Below are 22,616 nucleotides of genomic sequence, written 5' to 3' on the forward strand. Positions count from 1 at the left end.
AGTTAATTAATACAAATAAAAAAGTAGAAACATTTTCCAAGTTTGAAACTATAACAATAGTTTCTACTTTTTAATTTGCAAAAATATACAATATTTTAAAAATTTATACAATATTTACAATTAGTATATTACCTTTAATAACTATCAAGTGACAATGTTTAATAGATGATTTATTTTATGAAAAAAATTCAACTTATTCAATTATTTTGTGATTTAGCTTATTTCCATATCGATTAAAAATTATATGAGAGGTCTAACTGCAAAACAGACATTCTCAAATTTTTAGTCAAATTCATACAACCTTTTTTCATATTCCCTGTATTTCAACTGAACATATTTTTGAGTTTGTTATACTTCAAACCTCACAATATCCTATTTAATACACACTTTGAAAGTGGTGTTTGTTTCCAAAACTCTCATTCTCCTTCATATTAGTTTGCAAAATTTGCATTCTCCTGACCAACCAATTAAAAGCGTTTATTTTAATCACGTGGCATTATACACCTCTTGTACATTCTAACATACTGAAATAAGTGATGCAATAAAACGTATTTTTAACATAGTTGTTAAGAGGCGACGTGAAGGTGATTACAACAGGTAATAGATTCCTTGCAAAGAAGAAAACCGTCGTGGCATTCATATATCGCTTAAAATGCAGTGAAACACATTACAGAACGGGTCGTAACTATTTACCGTCTAAGTTTAATAGCAAAAAATTCTGCCAGGTGTACAATTCACCAACTACCCAAGGTGAATTAAAGGTTAAGGAATCATTCTTTAGATATATCTAACCGGTTTTGTTTACAGTTACCAGAGCAGATAAAATTATGTAAAAAATTATTAAATTAAAGCCACGCTGACGACAGAGAAACGAGTGCACATATTAAAATATAAAGCATTCTACAAACGTATCAAAGAAGACAAGGAACATATGTTAATACTAAATTTTGATTGCCAAAAAAACCAACATCTGCCTAAACTGCCTGACCAAACAATGTACTATAGTCGTCAGTTTTATTTAAGCAAACTTCTCTGTTGTTAAATGGCACTCTAAATCCAAGCTTACAAAATAAAATATATCTTGTTATATTTGGACTGAAAATGAATTCGGCAAAAGGTCTAATGAGATTTCCTCTTGCCTCTACCCTCAATCCTACAGCATTATTCGCCTTGTAAGTGAAAGTTGTAGTAGTCGGAATAAAAACTTTATTTTGACTAGTATGATAGGCTATTGGTTCCACTGTTGTGCGCACCCAACACCGTAAAGGTTCAACCCGCATTTCCCATAACTGGGCACAGCTTCTTACAACCCAATAGATTTCTCGAAAACTCAGAATAAGATTATCATCAGTCCAGAAGGATGCATTAAGATAATTGATAAAGCTGCTACAGTAAAAAGCTTAGCTGTTACAGAAACTGGAAGGAGATAGCAGATCAAAATATTAAAAAATCTTGTTCATGTTGGGATTCAATCGTGTAAACGAATGTTTTTTACTAAGAAGGGGGATGAGAAGCAAGCAGGAGTAAATAAAGTTTTAGTTCAAGGTGAAACATTCTATACAGTCAAAGGTGATGCAGAAAGTTATGCAAGAAATATTACTCAGCGAGGAAAAAGTTGAAGAAATATAAGAACCGAGGTAATCCTTAAAGGCAGCTGCATTAGTAAAGAGCAAAACAAGTTGATGCCTTAAAAAAAAACACTACGAAGAAAGCTGCAGAAACAACGCTAAGCTGATTTTGTTTAATGTTTTGAGATGATGACGAGGAAGAATGCCATGCACATATAAGAATGTTCAAGCATTTTCTAAACAGAGTTTAACAATAAAGGTTAAAAAACCATAAAATGTTGTTTTTTTACCGCTTCCGCTGTTTTTTATTGTTTCTGTGAAATTTCAAAAAATGTAGCTTTATATTCATTTTCTCAGTCTTCGATAATCGAATTAAACAATGTCTTAAAAAAAGTTATTGAGCACCTTCAGGATTTTTTTCTGTGTAAATATTTTTGGCACGTATATTTGGTAAGTCCCAAAGTAGAAATACTTGCATAATTAAACTAATTTCCATGTACAATTAGAAAGCGTAAGTAAGTGATCTCGTGAAACGAGTTCATACTATACTACTATCACATATAAAATAAGCAATTGTAATATATATCGAAAGGAAGCAATTTTTTGATATTTTAAGTAAAGGAAATACACGAATATCGATCAAATTACATTTTGGGTAGGAAGAAAAAATTTTAAAAAGCATCTCGTATTCAGAAAAATAATAAAAATGGTATCTCTTACTTAGTCTCAATTAACGTTATTCCACCTCGTAAAGTATAGGAAAGGCAATATTAATTTGTTTGACAAATGTTCCGTGGAAAATAAAAATCAGACCAAAGCTCAATGAAAACTGAACAGAATGGTGCTGAAAAAAATTTCCTGTGTCAACTGAGGACTGTAACGTCAAAAGCGTGACTCCTTTGTTGAATCTACACATTCTCCAATATCTTTTAATTTTTCTATTCTGAACTACTTATCAATAATTTTGTCGCTATTACTTTTATCATCTCCTCCAGTGAGAAGAACCAAGGTAACTGACATCATCGAAATGATAGCCAGGTTAAAGTGGAGATGGGCAGGACACATAGCTAGAATGACAGATGGCCGATGGACAGAGAGATTGTTGGAATGGTGATCAAGGGAAGATAAGAGAAGCTTCGGTTGCCCACCTTCACGATACACTAAATAAAAACTGGATGAGAGCTGTAAAAGACGATCGTTGCATTTTAAGTTATTTGATGCTCTCTAAAAGCTATTCAAAGAAAAATTTTATTGGAATATCAAAATATAAATCGTTTAAGAAAAAAAAACAACATATTTGTTTCCAAATGTAAAAGGGTAATTAAATTTATAACTATCAATCAGTTATCTGCCTTCACTGGTGAACCTAGGACTTTCTCAACATTGTCTCTATTCCGAGTGACTTGTTATCAATTCCCCGCTATTATTTAATGGTCCATCTGCTTAGTGATCGTCAGTTTATTTTTATTCTGGCGTCTATTTCAAATTAGTTGCCCTTTTCGGCTTATATATGTCACAAACTTATCTGGACTTACTGTACGCGCCAGCTAAGAAGAACCAGCGCATATCCATCCATCCACTGCTTCTCGGCATCATTCGGAACTACTAAAGTGCTGCTTTAGTTCTTTTTAGCTCACGGTTACTGTATCACTGGGTTAATATGTAATGCGATCAATCGTTAGTCTAAAGTCTAAAGTTATTTAGGACACAACGCGAAACTGGAATAATACAATGAAGGTCTATGTACATTTGGATTTATTTTTATATCATATTATACGATAAATTTAAATCTATTTAGATGATAACATACATTATAGATTACTATTTTTCAATGTCTGTAGCATTTTTTTTTGAAGGCCTTATTGAATGTGTAATAATATATTAAGCATTATCACTTGATCACTTATACACATGGAAAAATAATATACACCAATAATATATCAATTAACAAAACAATAATTAAGTACATTGGCCGAATTTTTAAAATTGACCACACTGGCAAGAAATACGGACACACACATTCGTATTTTGGAATGTTTTGTGTCATGATAAGGAAATATAAAATGATATAACATTAGAGTTACTACTATTTAATGGAAGTCAAAATATATATCACTTAACAATCAACTCCAGATATGTATAGCGCCCGTTTCAATTCTATTTCAAAGATAAGTGCCACTAATTACCCGTTGCTCATGGCAATTTAGTAAATTTATCAGTAAATCGAAACGGGGTGTTGAGGCTACAGATGCCAAGGATGCACTCTTGTAGCTTATACCGATGATCTCGCACTAGTTGCGAAGTCGAGTCAGAAAACGGACGTGGCTAATGCGGCTAACGCGTCACATTAGTAGGTGGATCAGAGAGAACGATCTACAGCTAGCGCCTCAGAAAACTGAGGGTTTAGTTCTCAAAGGGAGAGGGAAAAATCCTCTCTTCGTTTTATAGTGGAAGGTGTGGAGGTTGCACCGGTTAAATCAATTAAGTATCTGGGAGTCTGGTTGTCGGAAGGACTAAGGTTCGGAGTACACATCCAAAAGACGGTAGAGAAGGCGAACCGAAATCTGGAGGCGTTGATACGGCTGATGCCAAACATTGCAGGCCCAGGTAGCACCAACAGAAAGGTGTTAAATGGAGTTTTCCAGTCGGTGGTAACCTACGCTGCCCCGTGTGGTCTAGCGTACTAAACACTGCGAAATGCGCTAAGCTGATGGAGACTTCGAAAGGCGAATATTCCTCAGGGTATCTAGCGCATATAGGACAGTTTCAAATGAGGCTCTATATGTCATTGGAGCGGTGATACCGATCGTGTTGTTGTGCAAAGAGCGAGCGAGGGTGTATGCGAGGAGGATGGATGTAAATAGAGATGAGAATGAGAGAGAAAGATCGATAGTAGAGTGGCAGAGAGAATGAGCATGATAGTGGAAAGGCAAGGTGGATGAAGGAGCTTATTCCCGATCTGAGGCCGTGGTGGGAATGTAAGTTCAGGAAACTAGACTACTTACTAACGCAGTTTCTGACCGGACATGGTAGTCTTTGTACCTTCACAAATAGAATAGGCAAATTTGCCTCGGCAGATTGTACTGTTTGTGGATATGGATACCTTCTTAGGCTTTTATCTAAAACAGTCTTTGGTTAAAAATATCATTTTCGTGTAAGCTTTAATTTTTCGGACTAAAGGTGGGATTGGTTTGAAATAGCATTGCGTCGACGCAACTGTGATATATATATATATATATATATATATATATATATATATATATATATATATATATATATATATATATATATATATAGTAAACTCTTAAATATTGGGGAAATCTGCAAGATTCCAATATTTAAGAGTTTACTATTTAACTAATCTGCAAAGATTAAATTTCTTTTCTATATATATATATATATATATATATATATATATATATATATATATATATATATATATATATATATATATATACATATATATATATATATATATATATATATATATATATATATATATATGTGGAGTCAACTATAAAATAGAGTAGCATAGGCATGAACCTACCTATATGTATGTATATATATATATATATATATATATACATACATCTGTTACGAGCAAAGCCAGAAATTGGACAACCTTAGCATTGTACAGAAATTATTGTCCACTTCTAGCATTGTACCCCCAAACCGTAAAATGTCCCCGAAACGATGAAAATTAAAATTATTATCGAAACGCTCATCGATTCGAATTATTATTGACAAGCGACACACCAAATCAAAAACCGAACATTTGTTGTTAATTATTTGATATTTTTATATTTTCTATTTATATATAGAGTTGTTCTTTTTCGAATCGATAATGTGATAAAATGCTGTGTCAAACTAAAATATATGTATAATACGAAGAAATTTGTCTACAATCTATAATAGACTGATAATGTTAGTGAAACATTTCAAAGCTTCAAGATCTAGATACATCACTATAATACAGGGAAGATGTTGATGAAACATTACAGATTTTCAAAAGATGTGTATGATAATTTAAAATAATTTAATCCTACAATCCATCATAGTCCATACAAGTTAGAAGCCCTAATTATTTATGGATTTATAACCTCATTGATGTTTGTTTGTCTTTAATAACAAATGGGGAATAATCGTAAAAATCGATATGAATCGATATCTGTCATATTCTCCCAAACTTTGACGTATTTCCTTATTGAAACTCGAACATTGTACAGCAATTCTTTTATACAAAGTCTGATCATTAGGAGATTGTACAGTTAAGGGGTACAATGCTATAAGTGGACAAGATTTTCCGTACAATGCTAGGATTGTCCAATTTCGGACATTGCTCGTAACATATATATATATATATATATATATATATATATATATATATATATATATATATATATATATATATATATCTATATATATAATAAAAATGGAACTTTTAAAGAATTAAAAATATATCTACAAGTATAATTCACATGATAAGTAAAAAGCATCCATTGTATAAAATGTAATTGCTCAAATTATGTAATTTTTGTTCAGACAAAAAGAGGCGATGTTGGATGTGCTAAGTATATTTAAATACAATAACAGAATGAAAATAAATATTGAAAAAGAAGTTAAAAGGGCAATAAAACGAAAAATCTACGTGGGGAAAAATTCAAGCTCAATAGATCTTAGGTCGAGTAGAAGTGTGGTTAAGCGCCCACTCATATTGAATCTAACCTAACCTAAAATATTTGTATGGTTACAGCTCAAAACAACTCTTTTGCAATAGCTGGTTTGATTGGAAATCAGTAAGAAGAAAAAGCCCAAATTATGTATACATTTACGAAATAGTATATTGTTAAAAATTACTTGTTGCTCCCTATAAACATTAAATTTTTTGTCTGCATACTGTTTCATATAGCTTATCTTATCCTATGAACCCTGACAGACATTTCCAGACTAGCAATGTCGAGCGACTCTATAATCAAGATAGTGTAGACGTTTACGCGGAGTGGCAGACAGAGGCAACATATGAACTTCCTGTTTAAACTATCTTCATGATACAGTCGTGTGATGGAAATAGTGCCACTCAGGAAGCGTCCTCTGTAAGAGGTCCCTTTTACATTTTGTACTTGGTGAAATCAGTTGAAAAAATATGTGAAATTATAATCAATTGAATAGGTTATCAAAAGAACTGAAATAATTGATAAAATATGCAAAATAAAGTATAGAAAAAATTTTGAAAGAAAAATTACAGTTAGATCGTCATATTTCGAGTAAGACTTAAGACACAAGTACGCATTAATAATTTAACTGGGTAATAAGGAACCCTGATGCTTTTCTAATTGATTTATTAATACTTTAGACTCCAACGTTTTCCCAATTAGCAATAGCTGTTAAATTAACGTTTTCAAACCTCCATTTTTGTGTTTTGGATGCAGAGTCACACCGACTAACATAAAGTCGTTTCTGGCCAGGATCTATATCTAGGCATCTTGGATTGCCGCCGTGGACAAACCATTGTTTCTCCTGAAAAAAGAAAAATATATATATATAAAGCACAGGGTTTAAAGTTCTACTAAGATAATGGATACTGTGAAAAATGTAACAAGCTTAACCAACCCAATCCAACGTCGTTGTTGTAATAAAAGTCAGCCTAGTTTCACTTAAACATAAAAACTAAAAACAAAAAAAAGTACATAAGAAATATTCTGAAATATATACTCGAAAATATGTTGTGAAATTCAGTTTATAGCTGAAAACTTTTACTTATTCTGTAAATGTTATACGCGTATTCTCGTATACTATTATGATTTACCAAATTTCAGTCTGTCCAATATATATTTACACACATAACCATATTCGCTCCGTGCGTGACCATGGTAGGGGTACCTTGAAACGATGCCAGCGTGCGTAGCGGCGAAATATGACAAAATTGGACACTATCTTTTTACGCATAAATTTTATCAAAAATGTGTGCAACTACATGTTGCGTATTTAGTTGTGCTAATAATAGCAAAAATAGTAAGTGTAGTTTTTATAGGTTCCCAAAGATTACATATAAATTAGAGAAAAGAAAAAGATGGATCCGTGCTATTAATATGAAAAAGGAAATATCACGTAACCTCATTTTTATGCAATTGAAATATTTAAATAATCTACCTTAAATGATATTTTATAAGGCTTCAAGCTAACTGCAGAGTGCCTGATGACTTTAGCTTTTATATCATAACTTTTACTATTACTGTTTTTAATTATATGCTCTTTCACGTGAAAAACTTGATTTGCCAGTACTAGATTTTTAACTTTTCTTTTCTGTTTGGGCTTAAAAAGATATATTATGATGAATTATGATGAATTTTGAGAAACCCAGTTTTTAATACTACATTTATTTTGTATATAAACTGAAAAAATATAATTAAAAAGTTAATTATTAATAATTGTCAATTTCGTCTGTATTTAACAATGTCAAACATATGTCATTAATGTCATATGTTTAACCTGAAAATTGGTAGGTCCAAAACTGTCAGATGAAGGCGGTAGGTGTCGCGTCAGTCACGTACGGAGCGAATAGACACCACATAGTGGTGTCTATATGGTTAATTTAATTTTTTCCAAGTAAAAAATTTTTTCCCGTATTTTTTACTTTTTCATGCATAGCGGGCTCTAGATGCTCAAAAAAATATCCAAAACTACATTTCCATGTGAAATTTTCCGCTGAACACGATTCTGGTGTTTAAATTAGCCTAACTAGACCAATCTTAAATGGCTGAACATCATAAGGCATGCGCAATCAAACAGTGGGCCATTGAGCGCGGCATTTAAAATTTTCCTACTCGCAAATTATTTTTGTCGTTAAGGGGGTATGTTCACGCCACATTTAAAACGAGTAAAAGTCAAATAAACTAACGTTTAACAATTCTTTGAGTAGATGGCAGCACGTACAGCATATTCTAATCGTGCTGTTGTTTTTTACCTTTGAGGTTAAGTTGCTGTTTTGATTTTGAGTGTTATTTTTTTAGTTTTTTAAACATTTTAAATAGTGTATACCAGTCTTGTTTCCTAATATTGATTAACTGAATATTTTTTAACAATCCTAAGTTCTTATTCTGTTTCAGCCTTAAGTAATCCAACTTTGGACATAGGCCTCCCCACAAATCAATCCAGTGTTTTCTACTGGATTTCTGGTTTGCGTCACTTGCTTCCAGTTGTGTCCTCCGATCAGTCATCAGCCCATCTCAGCTGATTTCAAGAAAGAAAAAGCGAAACACTACTCGTATTTATTATTTAATTCTATACTTACTGTATCATACTTCCAATATTGATTACCCTTCATCCCATGGCAACCATATAAAGTTACTTCAGCTTTTTCATTGGGATCCGAAACATCCAAACACATAGTCTTCTTGTTTACTCTCAAGTCTTTGTGCCAAGTCAGGGTAAAGATTTGGCTTCCATGTTTTCCTGAATCTTTTATACATGTAGCAACTACCAATACATCGCCTTGGTTGTTTTTGTTTGTAGCGTCCACGCACAATTCTGGTACCCCAAGATTACGCATCTGTAAAATGAATGGAATTACATACTATCAATGGCAAATGAAATCTCGGTTATAAATCTGATAGTGAATAATTCGACTGTAAAAGGGTCTGTGGCAAACACTCCTCCTCTAAATTTTAGAATACATGCCTTCTAGAAGCAGGAATACGCGCTTTGCAACAGGTCATTCATTAAACAAGGGATGGTGGTTTACAAACAGAAAAAGGAAAGTGGAAGCGGGGATAATATTGGACTTTGATGGTTAGTGCACGTTTCACGCCGACAGGAGACCGATGGAGAGTCAGTAAATATTAAGTTAGAAGGAATAGGAGAGGACAGTCAACGAAAAACTGGAGGGAGACCAATGTAGAAACATATCGTCTTATTCTTGCCACGTGCCATATCAGAGTTACCCGACGTTGGCGATCACCATTGCGAAGGCTTCTCGATCTTCTGCCACATGGAATAATTGTCCTGATTTGATATCTGAGTCCAATCACGAATGTTTTTTAACCAAGAAACTTATAAACAAACTAATTAGGGTAACCCAACATAGTTCTTATGACCATCTTGATATTGAGCATTTCGAGCGGTCTTTGTAAAAGATAAGGACAGTTGGCCAGATAATTTCTTATGGTGGGATTGACATTATTCTCAACCACTTTAAAATAATGCAGGTGTAGAGACTAATTATCAAGTGCCAATACCTAAAAATAGAAACGAAGAGAGATTTTAGATAGGCTTTTGAATGACAAATAAACACTTCAGAAATTCTAACGAAAACATCATTAAAATGTGACTTTTTTGGCTTGTGTGCAAGAGGAGTTCTAAAATGAGTCTCTCAGTACTTAAAGACAGCCGGGCAGAGAAGTCCTCACCTAAACACGGCGCACCCCAATGGCTGATAAAGGCATACAGGTATCTAGAACAGATGTAGCCAAATAAACACACGCGAACCAACTTAAGATACTGTACAGAGCAGAAAATATGCCATTACTTCATCAAAGCTATCTAAAGGTTTGATTCAGATAGTCACAGGTGATAATTACATAATAATTTAGCTAACTGTGATATTGTGAACTAACATGGTATAGGGAGGAAGTTCTGAAATTGTATAGTGGAACTGTTAAGAACCAGTTTGTTCCGATTTCATAATCCAATGTTTAGAACATGTAATTATCGCTGTAAACCATTCTACGGAGTACATCACATTGGACATGCGACTGCATATGGTCTGTAAGTACAGTGAAGGTCTCAAACATTGATCAGGTTAATTACCAATTACACAGTGTCAAAGATAACGTAAAAGAGACCATGAGACTATAAAGAGGGAAGCTATAGTTGGTAAGTACGTATTTGGAGTACCAAATGAAAAGTATGAAAGGCTGGTGCAGTTTTCTCAGTACGGAGGTTTGAACAAACAGGTAGTGTTCAAGATACCAAACGATCTGGTCGGCCAACAATTAGTGATGACAAAAAAATTGACATAATTTCAGAAATGGTAATGAACCCTACTTATTCTACAGACCAAGTTGCATCTATCTATGGAATCATTCAAAAGACAGTACACCAAGTGTTGGCTGAAAACAAATTTCATCCATACAAATTAAAAATTGTGCACCAACTTTTTCGAAAGAAAGTACTTTTTCTCTCAATGGAAATGTTAACACACATAATGCGAGGTATAAAAAATTAAATGTTTGGGCAGATATTTGGGGAAACCACATAGTTGGGCCTGTTTTTCTCAATACTAACTTAACCGATGAAGTGTATCTGGAGATGCTACAAAATGCAATTGAACCGTTAATACCTGAAATTGAATTGGACAACGAGGTACGATAGAATGGCCAGCTAGGTCACCAGACCTCGCATCCTTACATTTTTTTCTATGGGGATACTTGAAATCTAAAGTTTACTCTACAGCACCCGACAATATTGACATTTTGAAACAACTACTTGTTGAAGAATGTAGGGCAATTTCCCCCGAGACATTTAAACGAGTACGGCAAGAGTTTAGAAATAGGATGCATTACTGTCAGGAAGTAGATGGAGCACATTTTGAACACTTATTATAAACACTAGTTCTTAAATATTTATTAATTAAATACGAAACTACAATTTTAGTATTTATTTAATTTATTCATCAAAATGAGCTTAAACTCAAACAAAATTAAAATAACAGCATCAGAACAAAGTACCAAGTGCTTTAGCTTACTCTGCAAGTTAAGATTGTTAACATGGGTCCAGTTCCGTTACAGAACAGTGGTATGAAACCAACACAACAATATTTTTCAAAAAGGCGATTGTCAAAATGGACAGAAAATGGTATGGAAGCACAAAAAATAATGGAGTTTTACACATATAAGAATAAATTTCGATACGATGTCCATAAGAAAAAATGAAAAGGAACAAAAAGAGATCATTGTTGAAAAAGTTAAAACCAAACTTAAAAGCTCTTACCTCTCCGTATCCAAAATCTGGTGGTTCAATGGGAGGATACTTCAAGGGAAGGTCAAATGCAATTGTTTCCATGAACCATTTAAACGATTTACATTGCAGTTTTTCCCTAATGGCTCGCTGAGCTGTAAGGTCGCCTTCATCAAGGGTCTTCCAATGGGGCTTCCTGGTGTACAAATATTGGGCATATTCGTCCATCCATACTTCTGCAACTCTTTTGTAGTTCTAAGTAATAGAATATTATAGATATTTTAATAATAATCCTTGAATATATTTTATTAGTAAATATGTTTATACAAATAAATAGCAGCTCATTTCCAAATGATGTATGTTTGATTAAAGTGGCTATTACTCTTAATTTAAAACAAAACAAACTAACTGACATTCTAAACATATTTTAAAGAATGTGTCACATTTGGATTGGAAACACATCTATACAAAATTTGAAGATGTTTTCAAGCTAAATGGATCACAATAATTATTGAATCTGTTATAACCTTAAGTAGTGCATTTAAAGTGTATCGAAACTCCTAGCCAAACTCATACATATGTCACAATGGCATCGCAATCACCTTATTAGAACACATCATCATAAAAAGGTGGTAATTTAATGGATACAGATTATTATTACAGATTAACTTACCCTTCCAACAAAATCACCTTTTCCTGGATTAGGAAAGGGTGCATATTTCCTGTAAATATGACCAACTCTGGAACATGGTGCATCATACATCTGTCCACCACATTGCCAAATCTTAAAACTAAGTTCGTACTGTTCTCCTCCCCAAATATCCAGACCTTCGTCATATCCTCCTATTTCCCAGAAAAACTTGGCGCTGATAGCGAAAAGTCCACCTGCCATGACCGGACTCCTAAAAATAGAAATTAAATATTTCATTAAACGAAGTTTTGGGACAGTTTGAGAAAAGGAGAACAAGAACAATGTAGCATTTGCAAATTCTTTGAAATATATATTGAAATCCCCTTGTATTTGCTAAAGTACCGAAGAATAATTTCAGTGTATTTCTCTTTACTTTCGTACGAGTTAAAATACCCAAAATATATTTTCAATCCTTTATGCGTCGCGAGTTAATGTAAACACATTTTTAGAGTTTGTTTATGCCACGGACGCGTAATTCTTTGATATTTTTCTTTGACCGAAAGCCGCTAGATACTGCGTTTGAAATAAACATCCATTTAGAGGCTGAGAAGGTTCTGCCGGAAAGATAATTAGATCACCCTCGCTGAGGCGTTGTCAGCGTTGACAACTGCTTGCAGCGTTATGTCCAAATTGTTCATCGAATTTGTAATATCTTCGTCCTTCGTCCTTTTTTTATGGAATATGTGTAAAGTTAATAGTAGCAGTTTAATGTGTTCAATGTGTAGTTGCAGTTTAAGTGAGGTTTGGAAGTATCGTTGTTTCCATCCTCGTTTTGTTTCTCCCTGGTTGTCATCCCAGGCTTTTTGGCAGTTTGGAGAAGAATTTGTCCGTGTGTTCGTTACGCTGAGAGTTTAAGTCCAGTTTCTACCCCCAGAAATTCCAGTAGAGCCTAGTTCCAGTGAAGTCCAGATTACAGAAAATTTAAAGCAGTTTACTGAAAATCCAGGTAACTTTTTGTGTTTAATTTCAAAGTAAAGATAGACTTTTTTCAATAATAATAATTATTATGATAATATATCATTAAAAATCGGGTTGGTGGGAAACATATAAATAGGAAAGTCTCGGTAGATCACCTTCTCTGTGTAACCTAAATGGATAAAAAAAGTTCACTTGCTCTATGTAAATTAGAAAAAAAAGACATACGACAGCATCAACTTGTAGCATTTTTCTTTTACCCTGTATAAGATTTTAATACACGTCTTTCAAATATCCGAAAGAGAAATTTCATCTAAGAATCTTCGAACGAGACTAAACAAAATTTAAATATTTATTTTCAAATTGCCTTGGGAAAACCGTTTTCTCGGGTTTAAACCAATTCTATCACAGTTACGTTGATACTTTGTGTCTTTTGTGAGAATTTGCGAAACTAAATAGTTAAAAATATATTGTGAGTAACCAGAAATCTCTGCGAGCTACCAGTGGATAGCCATCGACGAGTTGATGACCAATTTAAGTTCTTAAAAATAACAGAACGCAGGAAGGTGAGCTGGATCGTTAAAAATCTCCCCTAGTAGAAACTATATACAGAAATAATAACATTACAAAGTATACCTGAATGGTTCTGTAGGATGTAGTAAATCTTCAGGCAGCAATGGCAGTCTTTTGTAAAAAAATTCCCAGTCAAAAGCTCCTCTAGCACCCTCATCTTGAGCTCGGTATTCAAAAGTTTCGTACGCTACCACATCTATAAAAGGGCATACGCAAGTCTTGTAATCTTGAGCAATTGGTTCTAAAAAAAAAATAATAAATATCAAAAAAATGAATAAAACAAGATGTTTTTGAAACTAATAGATTTTTTGAACACTCACTGAATACTGACAAGTTTACATTTTTATTAAAAAAATGATTTTCCGTCTGTCTCCATAGAAAATTTCAGCATGTGTTAATTTGTTTCGTCAAAAAGAAAAACGGAACAAAAAACGATTGAAGACGATATAAATTATAAAAACAAAAAGTAGAAAAGTAGAAAATTATAATTTACAATTAGTTCTGCTTTCACAACAAACTTGAACTTAGTAGACTGCAGCCTGAACACGTTTTACCGGCATATTGTAACTAAGATCTCTGAAGGCCAATTAGAACTTTACGCTAGGCGCTCACACATCGAATTTGGGCGGTCGATAAAAGTTCGATCGAACAAATTCATTTTATGGCGCGAAGAAACAATGTGAGCGTGCACACACATCGATCGCCAATCGGCACGGTATCGATTCCGTGTGGCGTTCGATCACTGAAACTGTATGGACGGCTGCCGTGATCGTTGCTGTCCTTCCAAGGAAAAAGGCGGATTGACACGATCCAAGTATGCTTGGAGTCCAACTTGAACCAAGTGGACTTGTACAAGTGTACTTGTACCAAGTTAGTTGACACGGTTAAATGACTTGGATGTCAAATAACCATTGTAAAGATAGCGGAAGTGATTGTGGAAGGTGTTTTAGTGGTTGCCAATATGTTCATACATGAGCTTGCAATCGAGAAAAATGGAATAAAAAAGAAAAAATGCCGCACTTCTAGCATCCTTATTTTTATATTACTTTATCCGTACATTCCATAATGCTTCCTCAGCTTCGTATAACTCCATGAATCTAACAGTCTCCCTTTCAGACCGTTTTCTTTTTGTGTTTCCTTCTCGTTTTCGATTTTTCGACACCGACGCCATTTTAATTTTACAATACCACACTACTTGGATTCAACGAAGTTGGCCAGCGTTCTACTTAACTTGGATAGAACCTGTTGATACAAGTGTACTTGGATGAACAGATGACACTATCAAAGTAGCTTCCAAGTGTTGCGCGCGCAACTTCGAAGCAGACTTTAACCAAGTTTACTTGGATTGTGTCAACCCGCAAAAAGAAAACCAAATGAAAGCGCGCACACACATCGATCTTTGTCGGCCGACCAGAGGATAAGTTTTTTGGACACTGCTCAACATACGTCAGTCCTTGTTGCTACGTAGTTCTGTGTTGTTTATTGTGATTTTGTGTACTCCACCTAACAAACCTTTGTGGATTACCAAACGTCATCGAATAAATGTCGCGTAGTGTGCGTGTGTCGTGTAAATCATCATCATCACGTAGCGCTACAACCCTGGGCGGGTCTTGGCTGACTGTACAATTTTTTTCCAATTTGTTCAGTCTTCCATCAACCTAGGGCTAAATGGAATGTTCATTTTCCGGAGATCTGCTTGGACCTCCCCATCGCATTCTGGGACGTCCGAGTGGTCTTTTGCCTATGGGAATCTCCTCCCATACAAGTTTTACAAGTCTCTCGTTATGCAGTCTCTGCACGTGGCCTGCCCATCTGAGTCGCTGTGATTTAATTTCTTGGACAATATCGGCGTCATTGTAGAGTGATTTTAATTCGATATTGGTTCTGATCTTATACTGGTTTGTGGTGATGTCATGGTGAGGTCCGACAATTTTTCTAAGTATTTTTCGTTCAAAGCGTCTGAGCTTTTCTTCGTTTGCTTTGGCCATGGTCCACTTTTCGCATCCGTATGTTATTACAGGTCTGACGATGGATTTATAGATTTTTATCTTTGAACTTCTTGTAAGATTTTTTGATTTTATGAGCTTATCCAGTGAGAATAGACAGCGGTTTGTAGATTGGATTCTGTCTTTTATTTCTTCAGTAACATCGTTGTCAGCTGTTATTACGGCCCCCAGATACTTAAAACGTTGTACTCTTTCGAAATTGAAGGTGTTGACCGTCACATTTTGTCCTAATATGTCTCTTCGTGTCGTTCTATTTATACACATATATTTCGTCTTCTCTTCATTAATCTTCAGCCCTACTTCACTTGTTATTCCTTCCACCTTGTTGAAGATGTCTTTCGTGGAGGATGGAGTCTCCAACGAGATCTATATCATCTGCATATGTGAGTAATAGCTTGGGACCTTGAACCGATAGCAATTCTGTTTTTATTTTGGCCGACCTCATGGCTTTCTCTAATACAAGGTTAAAAAGTAGTGGAGATAACGCATCACCCTGTATGAGTCCACTGTTGATTTCAACGCTGCCAGACAGTTTATTATTTACACCATGGCATTCCATACTTGGCTTCTTTCTATGCTATCATATGCCTGTCGAAAATCTATGAAAAGATTGTTAGATTAGAAGTTGTCTCAGCGCGAATAGTTGATTTATTGTTGATCTGTTTGCCCTAAAACCAGCTTGATATTCGCCTAGGACATTTTCAGCATAAGGGATTAGTTTACTAAGAATGTTTGAGAGGGTTTTATATGCCGTGTTTAGGAGTAAAATTCCTCTATAATTCGCTCATTTTATTTTGTCCCCTTTTTTGTGGATGGGCACTATTATGTTTTCCTTCCATCGTGCTGGTATTCTTTCTTCTAACCATATGTGCGTTATTAGTTGGTGGATTTGGCGATGTAGTGCGTCTCCCCCATATTTCAGAATTTCGTCCATACCCGGCGCTTTGTGATTTTTCAGCTTATTTAAGGCCTTTTGGGTTTCTTCAAAGAGGGATTTTTGAAGGGCATGTCCGCTGTGATATAGATCTCTTCTTTGTGCTGTGTAAATGCCATCGATAAAAGTTCGAACTTTTATCGACCGTCCAAATTCGTATGTGCGCCTAGCCTTATACTGAAATTTCAAATCTAATTCTCACTTCTTCATGACTTCCATAACTTGCCGGTAGGCCCCTGCTCGAACTGCTGACTTACTAGACCAAGGTGACTTCCTCGACCGCCCAGATAAAAGAAACTTTAATATTTTGCCTGTGGAGTGACCAGTCTACGCAACCTTGAGCATTGAGCGGAATGACCTGAGGAAGCGTAATATTCGTCAATTCCCGATCAAATTAAGATATATTTTTTAAATTCATGTGAGATGGAGAAAGAAGCGTGAATTAAAAAAAAAGAATAGCACTTGATTTCGCTAGACATCTGCCAATGTTTATACAAAGAGTTGGATTTGTTCATTCTTGCTTAAAAATCTACAACGCAATTCCAAAGTATTAAGTGATAGAAAAATTGATCAGCATATTTTACACTTACCTAACAAAGGCGGAAGCCAATTAACATTGGCTTCAGTATGGGAATCTAAAAATATTAACACTTCAGCTGTAGCTGCTTTGGCACCCGCTAATCTAGCTCTGATTAGACCACTCCTTTCAGGTAAATGTATGGCTCTAACTTTAGTTAAATTTGCAGCTAAATAATCATCCAGAGGTTTCTTGGTAAAAGCTAGAAATAAATGACATATGTGCTTTAACATGTATAACATTTTTAATATTTGAAGAAAAATAATACAGTCTACAAAAATATTAATGTTGCACGTGGAGGAGTCCAAAAGATCCATAAACGTTTACAGGCAGGCCTGGAAAATATCTTCTATAAAGAAAAAAATATTCAATTTCATGTAATATTAAAATTATTTATTTAGAATAGTTATACATATTTCATTTCATATTTTCACTTTTTATTTAATTTTCTCTTTTATTTAGTTATACTACTAGAACTTATTTAAAAAGGCAATAAAATGTAAATTTAACTGTTTATTTTTATTAACTCATAATTTTGCTATATTTTATTAATATTTATTTATTCAAAGGTTATGTTAATAACTCGATAGAATGGGGTATCGAAGAAGATAGACTTGCGACTTGAAAATCCCACAAGAAAGAGTCTAATGCGGTAAAATCGCAAGTTCTCAGTGGCAAATTCACATTACCTCCACGTGAGATGATCATGTCCTAAAATCGATTGTGCAGTATGTACAATATGGCATGAGTTGTGTAGTACGTAGCGCCGTCCTATTAGAACTATTGTCGTCGGTATGTATATCATTCAATTCAGGCCAAAAAAAGTTGATAAGTTTGAACTAGCCAAAAATTCACAACGGTGATTTTTTTGGCTTTACATTTGTCGCTCTTGATCTCATCTGGATTGGTATCTTCCCAAATTCAACAATTTTGTTTGTTAACGTACCCACTCATCCAAAAATGATCTTCATTGCTGAAAATGATTCTGATAAAAATTAGGGTCACTTTCCAATTGCACCATAGCCCATTCAGCGAACACACGTCGTTTTTATTGTTGTTTATCTTTAGCTAATGGTCCAGTTAAATTTTTTGCGGGTGTAGGTCCAAGTCCTGAAGCAAAATTCGCCAAGTTGCGGTCTGCAGAAGGTCGAGTTGTTGTGAGCGACATGAAATCGACTGCCCCGTATTCTCCTGTACAGATTTTTCGGCAGATCTTGTTTTTCGTCGACGTATACGACTTACAAACGAGCGAGCTACAGCAGATATACAAACCAATCAACAATACTTTTGGCTGATGATTAGCAGATAATGCAAGATTGTGAAAGTGAGTTATAAATAGCCATATCTACAAAATATATCTAGTGTGCAAGAATTTTAATATGAAAATTATGTGATATGTGATATTATGGATAAAAAAGACAAAAGTTATGACGTTTAATGAAGACAAATACCCCATAAGAACAAATGTAATATTTGAGGAGCACGCACTAGAACAAGTGAGTCAGTTCAATAATTTAGCGTGTTTGAAGCACAAATTTCTAGAAACATAAAGACACGATTACAAAATTGAAACATGCTGCCCCATTTCAGAAAATACAAAAAACTAAAGACCAAATTATATTTTAAGAAACCATGCAGATTTTGCGATGAAGATGTCGTGTTAACTAAAACCGCTATACATTAATAATAAATCCCAAAGGATTAAATTCGATAGACATAAAATAAGTAGAACGAACAACTATTTTTAATTTTGAAAACTAGAGAATAGAAAATACAATAAACAAGATACATAGTACAGAAAGGACCAGCGCCAGCGATTGGAAAGCTATAACACAGATAACGTCAACTAATTTTGGTTAATCTATATTGTGAGTCACAAACGCCTCATTGTGGCCATGTGTTCTAGAGAAATCCGAGAAGCCGAATTCACCTCTTTATCGGTAACCTTCTGGAATTTCGTATTTCGAGAACATTTGTTCTCATTATATAAGCCGTCGAGACGGCCTTTGAAGATTAGTATTGTTTAGAATTATTAGAATTGTTTTGTAAGCGATATCAGTACGAACTCTAAGCGTAATTAGAATTTGTGATATTTGTAATGAAGTGACTTTTTCGAGTTAAAATAAAGTTAACCACGTTTGCTTCACTTAATCTCCGAACCCAAAAAATGTAACAATATCTAATTTGATATATAATCATAATTGGTATATTGATATCAGTATACATAAATTGGTTTCTTTTTATCATCCTTACGTTTAGATAGAATGTGTGTTGATTGCAATATTGGTATAAATAAAATAACTTACGCTTGTTACTAAAATCGTCTACTAAAATTATTTCTTTTAAGAGATGAGCAGGTGATCTGTTGATGACACTCACGGCTGTCCGTAATAACGTCGTCCAGTGTTCATTATGGAAAGGAACTATTACACTTACCGACGGAAGATTCTTCAAATACTTCTTGGCTTTACATCTAAAACAAATGAAATTTAAATTATAACTGTTTTAAAATCGTTAACTGGTTCTTAATCATCCAATACCGTCGAGTCAAAGAATTTGACAGGTGCAAAGTTTTCTACTCCATGTACTAGGAAATGCTCGCCTTTTTATTTCAATCTCAAAGATTTGAATTGAAGGTTTATAATTATGTAAAAGGTGTAAAAGGTAAAATAATTGTTTGAAGATGTTATGCAATTTTAAACGCTATGAATAAATGTACATGCGGAGTTTTTAAGAAAACTTTTTAAACTGGATATGAAGCTTGCTGACTAGCCGGATTTATGTCAGGTTGCCAGTTCTTTCCTGATCTAGTCTGATCTAGTCAACAGGCTTTGAGCTCCAGTACGTATCGCTACCTCAGTACCTCAACATTAGTAACTCTTTGTACCCATGGAATTCTCAACATTCGTTTGTATATATACATCTCAAAGGTATCTATTCTTTTTTCTATTTCAGAGTCCATTGTCCAACTTTCACAGCCATACAGTAAGACAGAAAAAACGTAACATCTGATCATTCGGATTCTAAGCTGCAGACTAAGGTCTGATCTTGTAAAAAATGTTTTCATGCTCATGAATGTTTTCCTTGCTTGTTCGATTCTTGATAGGTGAATCTATAGATGATTCAAATAAATAGATTAATAGAATAAACAAAAAAATAATATTTAAGAATTACATCAAACTGCTGAATTAATATCCTCGTTATAAATTTTAATAAAATTGAAAAAGTTTATATGTTCTATAAAGGACTCTCCTCGTCACGTAAATGGACCCTTCTAACTGTTTACAGCGCCTTACCAAGGCGCTTCTGTAGTAAAAGTAGCGCCTCAAAATGCGCTACTTCCGTAAGATATTTGAGAGGACAATCCAGACGAGACTATTTCATTTTGTAAAGCCAAATACTCCTCAAGAGCAAGCTTAGTTCATCCCAGAAAGTTGTGGCAATTAAGTCCTCTCCCTAATAACTTTTATTGAGGATGGATTATAGAATGAATGTATTATGTAATCCTGGGGAATTTTTAAGGTTTCAGCGTGACTAAAATGAATTGATATACAGAAACATGCCGCTGATAGCCATATCCTTTATATCGAACCGATATACATAAATCTAAGTCCAGAAAGTTTAAAGATTCATATAAAATTTGACGTGAAACGTCAGTCAAACAGTGGCTATAAGCCGACTAGTGTCATTAATTTTATATCAAGTTATGACGAGATTAGCAAACATGTAGACTAAAAGAATTTTTATTAGAACTAACACTTTATGACAGTACTTGTTTATCTTTTAACAGCCATGTCAAAAAATTTGGAAGAATATGAAAAATAACCAAAGTGTACAATTCTTTGATTCATCCAGCTACTGGTTTAACATGCAATAAGGTTTTAGACCTAATACACGCACAGAGTCTGCTACTACTGACTTAATTACAGGAGGTATATCAGTAAAATCCATATTTTATCTTTGGTGATGATACTGGTCTCAAGTGTGCCAATAAGGATCACAGAAAATTAAAAACTGATAAGGACTTAATTGAAACAGATGAGTGGCTTAAGTATCACAAACTCTCACTAATTTCAAATGTAGAATGACATAGGGAGTTGCAGTTAAACTTTGGAAAATTCAAATTTAATAAAAAGAAGTATCTATTAACAGACTCGGGATCAGTTTTCCTCATCGTCAAATTACTCACTACAAATTATCCACTAATAGTTAAATAAGACATATGTTTTAACTATAATATGGGGTAATACCAATCTCAACTCTTTCTGTACTTACATAGAAGACTTAATCAAATTTAATAGATTGTTTTAATGACTACGGCTTTTCGTAATCATACCTACGGCTCTTCGTAAAATAATGTTATTCTTACCCTGGATGTCTGATATCAGGTATGGCTCTATCTAATGCAATTTTATCACTAAGTAACGCATTGAATCCATTTACTTTATATAGTGCATCATATTGGTCAGTTTCGTTACTATACAGGTGTTCTGCTTTGCCCTGTTCACCTCTACCTGTAACAAAGAGAATTTTCAAAAAAAAGTTTCAATATAAAAGCGTTTAATTACAATGTAGCATTTTTTTGTCTACTGTGTATATCATAAAAATTTTATCAAGAAAATTGCGTTTGAAGTAAATTTCTCACCGGCAAAGGGCGGCAAAAGCCATATCCGTGTCGCTTCGGACACTTCGGAGAGTTTTAGAACAGCACAGCATTTTGATTTAGGCGGTGTGTGAGGCTAGTTGGGTCGTACCGAGATGACGCCTCGCTTGCTTGAGCACTCTTTTGCCGATATTGATGTTTCTTTGGCAGTTTTTGTGCTTTTATTTTTAAGAAAGCTATATCATAGTTTTCTTTATTTCTGGTTTATCTCCTGTTATCAAGATAATGAAACATGTCGGTTTTCCCACCTCCATGTTTTTAGAAATTCTTCCATTTAGTAATTTAATAATCAATTTATGTGACCAATGAATGTACGGCCAAGGTAAATTATTGAAGTTGTGTTTATTACTTTAAAAAATACTGAAATAAATAGTAAGAAAGCAAATAAATAATTAAGAGAATGACGCTATCAACATTGAATAGCAGAGTCAGAAATATTGATCACAAATATACCGTCGAAAATTCTAGAACTCGTATCACAGAAGAAATAAAACGGAGGGTACTTAATTCTAGCAAACAAGTTCTACTTTGGGCTAAAGTAAACAAAGTAAAAAAGCAGAACTCTTATTTTAACAGTGCTGACATACAGATTCTTGTTATACAAATAGTCTACAGTTCGTTAACTTGGTGACCTCAGCATACCTGAACTGCTGCTGAATTCACTAAAAATGAGACGAGATAAGATACAGATACAGTAATACCAAAGTTTAACAGATTAAACGTAGACGTTATAAT

At 34.1% G+C, this 22,616-nt stretch overlaps 1 protein-coding gene across 1 annotated transcript in view; it reads right to left on the reverse strand.

Annotated features, from left to right (window-relative positions):
* Window positions 1-5,069: 5,069 nt before the first annotated feature.
* LOC140437493 (N-acetylgalactosaminyltransferase 6-like) overlaps window positions 5,070-22,616 on the reverse strand; it is a 60,315-nt gene continuing 42,768 nt past the window's right edge. Inside the window, exons 3-10 of the mRNA XM_072527055.1 lie at window positions 21,588-21,732; window positions 19,525-19,691; window positions 17,232-17,420; window positions 13,765-13,942; window positions 12,196-12,424; window positions 11,556-11,777; window positions 8,860-9,117; window positions 5,070-7,085 (exon numbers count right to left, since the gene is read on the reverse strand). Of these exons, the coding sequence (XP_072383156.1) occupies window positions 6,918-7,085; window positions 8,860-9,117; window positions 11,556-11,777; window positions 12,196-12,424; window positions 13,765-13,942; window positions 17,232-17,420; window positions 19,525-19,691; window positions 21,588-21,732 (1,556 nt within the window). The 3' untranslated portion in view covers window positions 5,070-6,917. The remainder of the gene's footprint in view (window positions 7,086-8,859; window positions 9,118-11,555; window positions 11,778-12,195; window positions 12,425-13,764; window positions 13,943-17,231; window positions 17,421-19,524; window positions 19,692-21,587; window positions 21,733-22,616) is intronic.

Source organism: Diabrotica undecimpunctata, chromosome 3 (genome assembly GCF_040954645.1).
Source record: "Diabrotica undecimpunctata isolate CICGRU chromosome 3, icDiaUnde3, whole genome shotgun sequence".
In the NCBI taxonomy this organism is placed as follows: Eukaryota; Metazoa; Arthropoda; class Insecta; order Coleoptera; family Chrysomelidae; genus Diabrotica; species Diabrotica undecimpunctata.